Source organism: Melospiza georgiana, chromosome 1 (genome assembly GCF_028018845.1).
Source record: "Melospiza georgiana isolate bMelGeo1 chromosome 1, bMelGeo1.pri, whole genome shotgun sequence".
Classification (NCBI taxonomy): domain Eukaryota; kingdom Metazoa; phylum Chordata; class Aves; order Passeriformes; family Passerellidae; genus Melospiza; species Melospiza georgiana.
The window spans coordinates 41272528-41286014 of record NC_080430.1 but is presented as its reverse complement, the minus strand read 5'-3'; the positions used below and the strand labels follow the sequence as shown (position 1 = coordinate 41286014).

General features: G+C 37.2%; 1 protein-coding gene across 2 annotated transcripts in view; it reads right to left on the bottom strand.

Annotated features, from left to right (window-relative positions):
• The window catches only part of RBMS3 (RNA binding motif single stranded interacting protein 3), a 703588-nt gene that overhangs the window by 131284 nt on the left and 558817 nt on the right, over window positions 1–13487 (bottom strand). For both annotated transcript variants that reach the window (XM_058028549.1, XM_058028559.1), the window contains one exon: window positions 12110–12189. In XM_058028549.1, the coding sequence (XP_057884532.1) occupies window positions 12110–12189 (80 nt within the window). The remainder of the gene's footprint in view (window positions 1–12109; window positions 12190–13487) is intronic.

The window sequence follows — 13487 nt, the reverse complement described above, 5'->3', positions numbered from 1 at the left end:
GTACAGGACCTGATGCATGAGAAATGGTAATGAGATAACAAATTAGCCATTGATTCAGACACATCAGTGATGACTGAAAGCCATTATGTGGTAACTGCTCTTTTCTGGGGATCTGTTTGAAGTATGTTGGTGGTCTCTATGTATTTCCTAGGAGAAGAACATCTGTTGAACAAAAAACACTATCAAAATCAATATAATTAGCATCTTTTTGAAACTCTTGAGTTAAAGGAAGGGTGGATCTTTTTCCTGACCCTGAGCTGATCTTTCTTGTGTGACAAATAGAAGCTTTCAGCTTCCAAGTTGTTTTTGTTGGATGAAGATACAGTTTTATTTCCTAGGTCTGACAGTCTGGCTCTATCTATTAATTTTCATACACTTGGTTACATTAATGTTGATTAATAGTCAATAGTTTCAATTAACCCTAAAAGACTTCAATACTTAAGTATCCCTGAAAATTATTGGGACTGACATAGCTCTCACTCAAACTAATTCAAAAAATGCCCAAAATGTTAAATTAGTAACAGATATCAGAGAAGTAATACGCAACACGCTTACAGAATAAACCTCCTTTATGTCACTACTCTGGCATTCAGAAAAACCTTCTGGAGTCAATGATCACACAAAATGATCAGAACAGCAGAATCTTGATTCAGACCACCCCTTATGTATATTCTTAGCGGTGCTGAATATTTTTTACTCTTCCAAAGCCAGCAAATAAGCAATGTCTTGGGAAAAAAAAAAAACCCTTTAAATTCAAGGCATACCCCAATCCCAATATCTTCCATATTTCCCACCTTCAACTATAATTTCCTATCTACAGCTCTTATTTTATTAGCACTGAAACTAAATCCACTTTGGATGCAGCTCCTAATGCTGTATCAATAATCTGGGTCATGTTATACACAAAAGAACTATTTGGTTGAAATTACAGGCAGGCAAAACATATAAAAATTAAAAATTGCCTACCAAGCCATTAACCGCACAAAAAGTTGCATTTTTAAAAAATTAATAATTTTTAATTATTATTTCCTCTTACATTGCATGCACTATGCTAAAGTAAAGATAACTTATATGGAAAATGAACTGCTTAACCTAAACTTGTATCCACCACACACCTGCTGGAATTAAAGCCTCCTAAGGCAAAGGTAAATTTCTTGGTGCTACTGCTCACATTCAAGAATGCTTTCCAAGAATCCAGCTCAGTTTCCCCTGCTTTCTATTAGAGCCACCCTTGAGGCTAGTCTGAAATAAGATAAATTACAGATGAAAATAACCAATGACAGCAACTCCTACATTAGTGAAATGCAGGTTCTTGCAATATATTTACTCCTGTGCTACCAAGCTTCTTTTGAAAATTCCAAATGCTGAGATTTTCATTACACTGTAATGTAAAATTCAGCTGATGAAGAATTTCTTTGTAGGGCAGGTGCTCATTCATGATGCTGTTACCATGGGTGAGGTTGGAAAGGGAAATCCAGACAAGAATACAGTTAGGAAGCTGCTGGGTCATATTTTCTTAATTTGAATGCATATTTCATATTTTAATAGTGTAAGCTTTGAACTAAAAAGCTTCTCATATGATCACAAAGTTACAGTATTTACTGAAAGTGAGATAGAAGGAGAAGGAGGGGAAGATGGGAGAGAGGGAAGAGTGAGGGAAAAAATGGAAAAAAGAAAATGAAGAGGGAAAGGGAAGGAAAAATAGGAAAAAAGGCTCAGAATTAGAAGAAGGCTCATAATTCATTGTGCAATCAGTAACCTAATTGAGAAGGATGCTGATTATATTCAGTAATGTAATACTGTAACTGAAGAGCCACCCATGACAACTGGGATATATACCTTTTTAGTTGTTTTGAGGGGATTTCTTTTGACATTAAAATTTGCATTTTTTGAAATGTAAAAGTCTTATGTGAAGTAAGGATTGTTAAACTTGGTGTTTGACAGTTATTTTTCCTACCATATCTGTGCAATCTAAAAGTTAAATTACTCCTTTGCCCTTTTTCTCTCTCTCTCTTTTTTTTTTTTTTTTTTTTTTTTTTTGCTGAACAGCAGCAGTTCCAAAAATACTATATACAGAAAGATTATATACTGGGTGGTAGGGTAAAGGCTACATATAAAATGCTGCTTTAATGAGCTTTAACAAAAAGGACAAATGTAAAATCAGATATCCATCACCTTTCCCCTCCCTCTTGATGTTTCTTACATTGTAGAAGATAAATGGCAGACACATCATAGACACGGAGGCAGCCCAAGTAAAATGTAGGCTGCTTTGCCCTTCTTTCAAGTTCCTGTGATTGAACCTGGGAAAGACCTTTCTATGATCTTGTGATCAAATGCTGCCATTCAAAAAAGAAAGTCTCAGAGAAATGACTAAGAAATGGGGCTTTTACAGCTCCTCAGGACTGCTGACCAGCACAATGACATTGTTGCTGGGACAAACAAATAAAAAATCAAATAGAATCTTAGCCTTCTGCTCCTCCATTACTTTCAAGGCTGGATTGCTTTTCTCTGTGTTTTGCAGCACCATTCCAGGAGAAGGGTGAAAGGGAGACTTCAAGAGGCTCCTTGCATACTTATTTGAGTACCTTGAGGTATTCAAAACATATGGGGAAGGGAGAGAGAAGGTTCTGGTATTCAAAACATATGGAAACTGCTATTGTGGTACCCCTGATCTTTGTCAGGATGAATCTCAAAGGGAAATGTCTTCACTCGCTACTTCAGACACTTCATGTCACTTCATGCTTGGGGAAAGGCTTGCAGAAGAGTCCTTAATGCTCCTCTGGTGCCAGGGACAGTTTTACTTTTGGAGGAAAGGTGTGGCACAGTGTGGCAGAAAGACAAGACTACAAAGGGACAACAGGCCCTGTGTAATTTTTCCCCTTATATGTGTCTTCCCCTTCCAGTGACGCCCCCTTTCTCACTACCAAGACCTTCCTAAAGGCATCAGGGCCAAATTTTTCCCAGAATGCTTAAGGACACACCATGCACCTGCAGGATGACTTCTGTTCAGACAAGTACTCAGCAGCTTGGATACGAATCCTCTCTTTCCAGCTACCAAGTTTTTCACATGCTCTGCCAATGAAAATGTCTTTGCAGAAAACTCTCTGTACCAGCCCTGATGGGACAAACCCAGCTGAAAGCCTCCATAAGGCTGTCTGCCACCCAAGGGCACTTCACGGTACCTCTCCTGGATGTTTGTTGAGTGACAGTGGTGTTCCAAAACATGAAAATTCAATACTCCGATTTTATTGGGACACCTGAAAGGTCCATTCCCAGAGGCTTCCACTTCTGGTAGAAATACAGGTGCACAAAGGAGTGCGTCAAAAAATATCTATTTGCACATTGTTAAGCTTCAATAAAACTTTTTTTGTTCAGCTTAATTGGAATTTACAGGGTATAGGTAAAGAAGATTGAAGCTTCTGACATAAATTTCTCTACACTTTGAATTTAAAAGTGTTCAATGTGTAAGCAAGTGGAAAAGTGTGAGGGAGGGAGGAGGAAAGGAAGATTTCTTCTGTGAAAGGCCTGAAAGGGAAATAATTTTCCTCGGTTAAAAAAAAAAAAAAAAACCATGAGATCATGCAAACCACTTGCTGGGTATTATTATTGAGCATAACACACTATGAGCTCAAGTGGTTAGTCTGTGCTCAGCCTTGCTCAAGTTGGCTTTTTAAATGACTTTTAAACTAGTTGGCTCAGGTGTGACAACACCATACTGCAGCAGTAAGGTCTGCAAAGCAGATGTACTCCATCATTTCAAGTGTCCTGAAGGGACTAATAAAGTAATGCAGGAGAGGAGGAAACAGGAGGAGTTGTGCCACTGCTGGCCACAGCTGATGCAAAAGCTGAAATGCTCCCTGAAATCTGAATCATGCACAAATAACTTTGCAATGTTCCACATTGTTTCATGCTCTGATTTGCATGTTTTTTATTTATTTGCTTTGTTTGTTTTAAATTGCCAGCCCTTTAGACCTAAACAATCTGAAATTCAAGCTGTGAATCTTTCTGGCTCATAAATTCTGCCTGCCAGAACACCTGCGCAACTCGTCTGTCTTGTCTCGGATTTTACAGGCGCATCCGAGGAACTGTCCCTGCACCAGGAACTTGTCGACACTTCTCCTGCTGATGTATGAGGCAAGACAGAATTCAGTGCACACACTCTCAGCTGTGCTGGGTATGCAGCAGGAGCATACAGAAGGGACTTCTTTATGCTTAAGCAAATATATCTACCATTTCCCATAAAGGGAGTGGATTTTCGGAATTAGAAGATTTACATAGTCACTCTTAACAGCAAATAATGCCCCTGTGTTAAAAGAAGAAAGAAAAGTATATGTTGAAATTAGTTTAGATAAACTGTGGCAGACTTCATTGTCACCAGATAATATGAATCAGAAAGGATTCAGTTTCTGCTTATGCTGCAGACCTTTAGAAATCTTAGGAAAGATACGGCAGGTGCTACTGTGGCAGGAAGAAAAAAAAAAAGGAATAATCTTTTCTCATTTATATGCCATATTGTTTTCTAACTTTCATTCTTATAAACCATGTGGAAGACTTTAATCCAAACTGCAGTAATGCTATTTTATAGATCATGACCTGAATTACTGTGATATCACAAACAAACTGATTTTATGCATTTCTTGTTACAAAGTAATACAAAAACCCCAACCCTGTAAAATACTTTCTCCCTAATTATACAGCTAGATTACAAAACTCAGTATTTGATCATATAGCTTTTTGAAATACAAAAAGATACCTTCTTTTCCTGGGAACTGACAGACCAGTACAAGATCAAATGAAACCAAACATAAATATAAAGCACTTCAGATCTTGACACTGTCCCCATCATCAACAACTTTATGTATTTTTGGAAAAGCAGGCTTTAGATGATGGTAACATTCTGTCTTTCCTCACACAGCTTTCCTCATGAGCTCAAATTATATGGATTAGCACTGATACATAGACACATATTTCTTAATATCTAAAATACAAATTGGCTCAGCCCTCATTCCTCCAGGACATTAGTGTGTACCAACTACTGGGGTTTACTGAGGAAATAAATATGTCCATATCCTCCTAATCAAATGGAAATGACATAAAATCTTGACTAGGTAGGAATTTTTTTTAGAAAAAATAACCCTTGCCTTTAAAGAATCTAAAGAATATACAATCTTTAAGATCCAAGAGACCTAGTAAAATGGAATGTATCTTTGCATCATGACATGAAAATATGTGATATGGAACCAAAAACATCTACAGCAATATCAGCACAGTAAGGACAACTGAAGGTTACATAAAAAACCCCAAAGGAGCTAAAGAAAGAGAGCCCCATCTTGTTCAGCGGCACAAAATGATACACTTCACATTTGAAATTCTTAAGAATGCCATGAAGCAAAACAAGTATCATCAGATTTTAAAGGCTGTCTTTAAAAGGAAGGGAACTTTGAAAGTCCAAGAAACACTTGATTCCGGGTGAAGTCAAAAGCTATTGGAAATCTATTGCTGAAGAGCTGGTACACCTTGGATTAACTACAAATGATGTTTGCTCAAGTACTGGAAGGAGGGTGAAGCCAGGAGCCTGTGCTGGTTGTGTTTGACAGCTGTGAGTCTAAAAGGGAGGGCAAACTCGGAGTTTGTGATGAGGTTTTGTCAACATCATAGAAGCCTGCACGAGCCAAAAACTGAAGTCACTGACATCTAAACAGGGAACTGCTTTCTAAGTAAAAGGTTTTATATTTTCCAATAACTCAGTACCCATTCTGCAGATTTTTTGTTAGAAAGTCCTTCATTATGACCATCTTCTGCAAAGTCTATGTGATCTTAAACATTATGTGATATCTGAAAAATGAAATTATTTCCTCAGGGACCCTCTCTTCTGTACACACCACCCAGGCACCTTTTAACATCCAACACAACCCCAGCAAAAGGTCCAGAGAGCCCATTCTGCACAGAACTGTTTGTCAGAGAGAACTGAGCTTGGGACAGGGCCTGCACATTGCTGAGGGCATGGGAAGCACGTGGGGCCCAAAGCAGGACAGGTGTTACACAGTCCTCGTGGTCACCACCAAGACTCAAACAGGAGTTAAAGATTTTAGCTGTTTGTCAGAGATGAAGACTTGCAAAGAAGATGAAACCAACAGAAGTTAAAAGAATATTCAGAGGGTTGGCGATGTAAAAGAAATTTCTGCTAACAATGAGCTGAGTTTGTGTATTTATGGAGCACAGAAAGTGAAAGACAACAGCAATTCCATAAAAAATGACAGCCAGAAATTGGAAATGGGAAAAATAAAAAGAAAATTTGTTAAACTGTTACTTTTTATGAAGGTCTTTAGAAGGATCATATTTTATGATACAATGAGGAATAATTTATATAGTGCAGTCAGCAGATAACAATGGAAGTATTTACAAACCTGAATTCTTAGAATTCAGTTAGACAATATAAAAGATTCAGATAACATGAATATCATATACATGAAAGGAACTGAGAATACAAGTGAGAAAATCTGGAAAATAAAATTTTTGATGATAACAATATGTAAAAGATAACCCTCTTTTTAAACTAGTTTCACTGAGTATTACCAGCAGAAAATCTAGTAGAATCCTCTTTATTTTGAGTTCTCTGTAGCATTCAACAAATGTTTTGAGATATCTACAAACCAATACCTGGTTTATAGTTTTGGCTGCTGTCTTATCTAGTTTAAAATGTCAAAAACATACATATATACAGACAGCTATGCAAATGCCCCAAGAAGAAATATTTGGAAGAGTTTATCAGTGTTTTATCTATATAAATGAACAGAGAATTAAATAAAAAAAGATTTTTAAAAAACACCAGGAGACAGGGTCTAAAAAGCTATGAAATAAAACATTTTAAGTTCATTCACTCAGAAAAGCAATTTAGAGCATCGCTAATGACAAACATGATAGTATTTGTTCATATACTAAGAGAAAAACAGTGGAAAATGTTGTTAATATCCAGTACACAGTTAACTCTCAACTAGAATACTGTTCCTTCATCACCATTTAAGGCATAATATCCTAGAAAACATGTTGCTCTCAAGACAGTATTCCAAGTTCTAAGTCTACTTCTCTGAAGCAAAGGTTAATTATTTCAATTTACTCTCTGTGGTGCAAGAGCATAAGAGATGTCCTAACAGAAATATTTAAACTAAGTAGAGAGGCAGAAAATATCAATTGATTTTGGTGAAATGAGTCCATAAAAATGCAGTGCTTTGAACACTTTCAAAAATAATAAAAAAAGAAGCACATCCAGTAATGATCAAAGCAAGATATGAGATATTTGCAAATACATCTGTATTGTTGCAGATAATTTCTTTCTATTTAAGAATTTTTACTCAAGTAAAAGTCAGCATAAAAATGATAGTCACTGGTTACTTGTGGGGTTCTTAATGTACACAAGGATCATAGTTCCGTCTTCTTTTTTTTTTTGTTAGATATCTGTAATTAAATTAGCAATAAGATAAGGAGGATTCTTGACCATGTAATGTAGCATCTATGTGTCTCACTTGCTTTAAGTTTTCTCTGAGAAAGTAACTGCCCCAATGACCTCTGACAATGCAAAGAAAATTAAATCTACCATGTACTGTAACAACCAGAAAACGTTGTGAGGGAGTATAATGGACATATCAGCAGAAGACAGTTACCACAATTGAGACATGTTTCTGTGAAATTCCAGAGAAAAGTAAGGAATGTTTGCGTTTTTGCAGTCATTCAGAAAGAGAAAATTAATTACTTTAAAACATCCAAGGATACTGAACAAAAAACTGTGTAAATATCATTCCCTAAACTTCCCCATCGAAACTGAAGCCAACTTGTTACTGAGAGACGAACTAGGAAATTTTAATTTAATTCAGTGATTGCAAAATGTAATAAATTAGCAGGATTTGATATGAAGTCTCCTATTCACCATCAAAAATAGATGCAGTACAGAAAGACTGGGAGAGAGCTACCTGCATTATTAGTAGTGCTCTTCACAATTCAATGGAGATTTAGAGCAATACAGAATTCATTTGCTGACTTTCAGCATGGCCATACAGGGTCTATAGCATTAGTTTCACATGAGGCTGAATTCTCTATAGGATGAAAATACACCCACTGGGCTGTGCAGGTCTATTTATATCAGAGAAGCAATGCTAATAAAGGGAAAACAAAAAAACCTCTCACAAATAAAACCCACTAAAATAATAATCACTCAAAGCTACTCAGAATATTTATGAAGTTGACATGAAATCTGCCAAGAATTGAGATTTTGCAGATTTCTGCAGATGACTGTGCTTTCTCAGTCTGAAAGAAATGCTAAGACATTAACTAATTATTTATGGAACAACCAATTATTTTGTACTGTAAATCTAAGACTGAACATCATGAAATGCTTATTAGTTGAGCAAGCAAGAGAGTGGAGCAATTCCTTCTGGAGTGGAATGCAGCCAAGGAGTTGAATGAAGAAGGCCCCTTAATGAGAATTATTCACTAACACAGACACAGCGATGCTCAATTTACCTAGGCACTGCACAACTGACCATCAAAATGTTTCAAGAGACAGAAAATAACCTTTACATTGTCACTGGGTTGAAGCTGAGCGGTCTGGAGCTACAAGTGCTCAGTTCAACAATTTTTAAGAAACAACAGTGATTGAAGTTAAAAAGTCAAGGAGGGTGGTTGTGGTTTTGCTTTCAGAAGGTACAAAGGACAGAGCCTCCAAGGTGCCCTGTGTGCTCTCCTTCCCTTCCATTGTAACACTGCTTTCCTGCTGCATTGTTGGCCTGGGCTAGCTTTGATGTGTGACTCTTGGCTAGGCTCAAACATCCAGGTACACAGGACTTACTCTCTTGCAACTTTTTTCTGACTTACAAGAACAATAATAAAACCCCAAACCTGACAACAAGAAAAACCAAATTAAGAAAAATTTAACTGTGTTTACATCTCATTTGCCAAGAAAAAAAAAACTAATTGGAAAAGAGCTTTCTATTCAAAATTAATGTTTGAGATAACTCTTTGGGAATGTATAACTAAGTCAGGTAAGGTATAACTTTATTCTGGCATGAAAGCCAGAGCTATGGTGCCCAGTCTTTCTAATGGGCAGTTCAACATCATGTGAAAGCTACCTACTCCAGATCTTCCATCATGACTGGGTGACCAGACAAAACTACCCCTGCAGCACACGAGCATTTTATCCTCTAAATATGCTGATGTCACAAACATATGTCCCACAGAATGTATGGTGACACATCACCAGGATCACATCTCAGGGAACTCAGCAGGGGAAGACAGCAGGGATGGAGGAGAGCTGCCAAAATGATTTGTCTGGTCCATAATCCCATTGCCTCAGGCCAGTAGCACATGGCCAACAGCCAGGTTGATTTCCTTCTTGATGGGCCTCATGCAACCTTCTATTAGCTGGTAAAGCTGAACCAGAACATTAGAGCTTGGATAAGAGATGTGGACATAAATGCAAAAAACCCTTTCAGTTCACTGCCACACCTGAAAGAAATCCATTTGGAAATCCAAAATCAATGTAATTTAACCCTAAAAGTATTGATCCATTTTTGCTGTCATTAAGACCAGGCCTTTGAGCAGCAGAGTTAGTACCAGACAGTGTTGCATATCTCCAGTAATGCTCTCTTTGTTTTTTAACTGATATCCATGAAGAGGTCACATAAATAAACTGAAGACGATTCTCCCTCCATGCCAATTACTGAGATGCTGGGAGAATCCTTTTCAGACTATAATTGTGATTTTCCAAGTACATTAAGAGACTTGATTTTCCTTCCTGCTTCATGCAAGACACTTCTGTCTTTGCTGAGAGGCTTAAGTACAGGTTCATAGCACAGATGAAACTGAGTACAAGCTTAACAGGAATCTACAACAAGAAGAAACTAGGAGTGAATAATTTTTTGCACTGGATAAAATGTAAATGATCCCTTGAATCAACCTCACTGCTAAGGTGATCATGTTTATGCCCTGGCTTCTTAAGAAGAGGAACGAATACAAAAAATCTTTTAATTATGGATTTAAAGAGTGACCTACTCTAATAACAAGGCACAAACAGCCTCTTTTAGTGGACCAAATACCCTGTGACAAGTTCTAACTACCTGTGTTCAGAGATACAAAATCTGCCTCCCAAAACTCGAGGACAAAATGGGATCTTACAGATACCTCCTGCATAGCTGAGTGAGTTCAGTTAATGGTTCAGTGATTATTTTCCCAAGCTGCATTATGCTATATCTGCATCTGAACAGCACTCAGGTAAATTAAAACCCTTAATATAGTCACTTCACAAATAATCCTTGCAACTAAATTCCATCTGACAACAACAATCATGAGAGAAACAGAGCAGACAATCTTTTCACACAGGCATCTTTTCTTCCTCAAGAAACTAAGAACTGATTCATGTCCTTGAAGAAAGCATCAAAAGTTATAGCCATTAAAATCCAATTTCAGTGTATCTCTTGAAATGAGATAATGAGAAGTAAATAATCAAGTAGTAAAATAAGCTGTCTTATCAAAACCCCTGTTTCGATGTACGACATTGTTCATGAATACCCAGTACATTTCTGATTATTTAAAAATTAAAAAAAGAAAATTATTTTTGTTTTATAGCTGTCATTCTTTACCATGTAGCTTTCTGTCTCTAGCAGGCTCTCTAAGAATATTCTGCTTTAATATTGGATTTAATGATGTGTCCTCTCTGAGACAACTGGGAATGTGACCATGGAGCACACAGACTTATACTGACAAAGCCAGCCTTTACTGACTCCTTGCTATTCACACTCTTTCCATTGGGTGTTGCTATGATATTAAACAGATTACTGCTGGGACTCCAAGCGTGCATACAGAAAGGCAAGGCAAAGGTTAAAGTTCTCTGCCTATGTTGCTCAGCCCATTGCTCTACACAGCCCAAGTTTGTTGTACTTGACAAAGTTGGTGGTGTAATTCACTAGCTAGTGCTGAGAAAAATAGTCAGTGACTACTTTTGAAAAAGCAGTCTTAATATGGAGTCTTGCAGCTTGTACTAAAAGCTTTATCTTCTTTCATGAAGGTGATCTGACTAAAATTTATATGTACATTGCAGCATTCAATTACTGTACACTGTAGCTGTGCAGATGGCTTTCTTTTAATTAGAGTATTCAGTACATCTTCTGCATAAAGAACCAGGCAATGAATAAGAAGAAATTTAATGAAAGTAACTAAAAAAGGAAATAGTTTAAAGGAAGCTAGGGGGAAAAAAAAGGTGGAGATAACTTAGGACACAATTCTTGAAAGCATTTCCTGCTCATTTAATGCAGCCCTTCAGGAGAAATCCTTGAAAATTTGCGGCCTTAGAGAGGTCTTGTCAAGCAGTAAGTATCGAGCAACTGATCACTAAACTTTGCACAGCTGATGAATGCATGGATGATAGCTAAAGATTTGGAGAGCAAAATAATAGCTGGAACTTGACTTTCAATGTGGCACAGACACACCAGTGAATGTGTTCTGAGGGTATTGTGAGAAAGTGTCAGGACTTCATTAAGTTATGGCAAGAAAAAATACCAATATTTGAAATATCCTCAGTATTAACAGCTACTGCTGTCAATACAGGTAATAGTAGCAAGCAATACTAAGTGGTAACTGTGATGAATATACAGCTTTAACAACCTGAAATCCTGGATATTAATAATCAATAATAAAGCTATAATCAATAATGAATTGATAATTAAGCTTTTATATAAGTTATATTCCTAGTTAGAAAAACATTGGCATTTAGTTATGTGGCCGCTATACTAACTGGTAAAAAAACCCAAACAAAACCAACCAACCAAACCAAACCCAAAAAAAAACATCAAGAAAACCACATTCAAAAGGAAAAAACCACAGCAAGACAACATGAATTTCATGTTCTTAAATTTGCTGCTGTCAGGCACAAATGCTTAAAACATACAAACCAGGGTAAGAAAAAGTTGCTATGGGTCATAAAAGATAGGATTCAGCCAGGGAGGTTATATGCCCTCTTAGCAGGGGCAGTAATTTAAGCCACTCTCAAGATAAATTCCAGTATTTCTGTATTCTAAACTCTTCAGTGAATTTTAAATTTCACAATGATCGCTAGACTTACCTGGTAGACCGGGTGGGGTTTTCAGATATTTGCCATTAAAATGTTGAATTACTACTTCACATTTTTCTGTAGACTCCATTCTGGAAAAGAGAAGAGAGTGGGATATGGGTAGAGGCAATATGTGTTACTAGACTGCTATGAGAGCACTCAGTCAGCAAAAAAACCCCAAAAAGCAGAAGGAGAAAAAAAGGATAAGCACAGATGCTGAGAGAAACCTTCAAAGCTGTTGTTGCTGATTTTTGCAGAGAAACTGGCTGAGCCCATTCGGTCAGAGTGTGGCTCCTGAGGAGGACCTGCCACCCTCCCTGCCTGCAGCTGCACTCCCAGCTGTGTTTGAGCACAGCCCTGTAAATGAACAGACCCCTTCTGGCTCCAGGGCATCACCCACAACAAGGACATCCTTTATGCTCTCACGTGCTGCTTGGAAAAGCAATGGACACGTTTCTAGACTCCTTGTGCACCCAAAATAACTTCAAATGGCTTAAAGAAATGAATTGCAGGATTTGGAGAAGAACACGGAGAATTAAACAACAATTATAAAGGATTACAATGTTAAGAAAGCAACCTGCAAAGACAGGCTTTATAGTAAAACCAAAGACAATGCATATATGACGATTACAACATAAAGCCAAGTTCTGGGCAAAGAAAGTAATTTATGTGCAACACCAGCTGAGGAAATGCCTTACTGTTCATCTTCTATAAGTTCAGGATAACTTTCAGCATTGAGATATTAAAATATTAACAGTGAATTGGTAAATGTATTTTTTAACAATTGTAAAAATACAGAGTTACTACTCAAACCTCAAGCCATGGTTATACCACATCTGGAAACTCACTATTGCTTCAGATCTGCTAAATTAACTGCATACAAGTCCAGAAAAAGCGTTAACTTTGCTACAGAGGGGGTTTAGAAACTTTGAAAAGAGGAAAGAGAGAAATGGAAAGCTGGTAATTTCCTAGAAAAGTTGTATTTAAAAATCATGTTCAATGCTCCTTCATTGCACCAGTATGTACCTCCAGGTATTGTCCACAAAATAACTCTGCTGACATATATATTGCTTACTTCTCAGCAGTCTAGATCATTTTAAAATTAATTTTTCCACTACTCTTTCTGTCACACAGTTTGGGGAAAGAGTGGTTCACACACAGCAGCAGTTTGTCTCCCAGGATACAATTCTTCTCGAGTCCAAAAAACCACACCACAACATACCACAAAGAAAACAAAAAAAAAGCCCTAAAAATCCTGCCTTTCCATTTAATTTTTTGAGCAAGTCAGTCTATTGTGCAATTGTTTCAGATGAAATTAAAACTTTCCCCTTCCAGGTTGTATCACCGTGTATCATGTGGGCTGGGCCATTTCTACAAGCACAAAGACAGT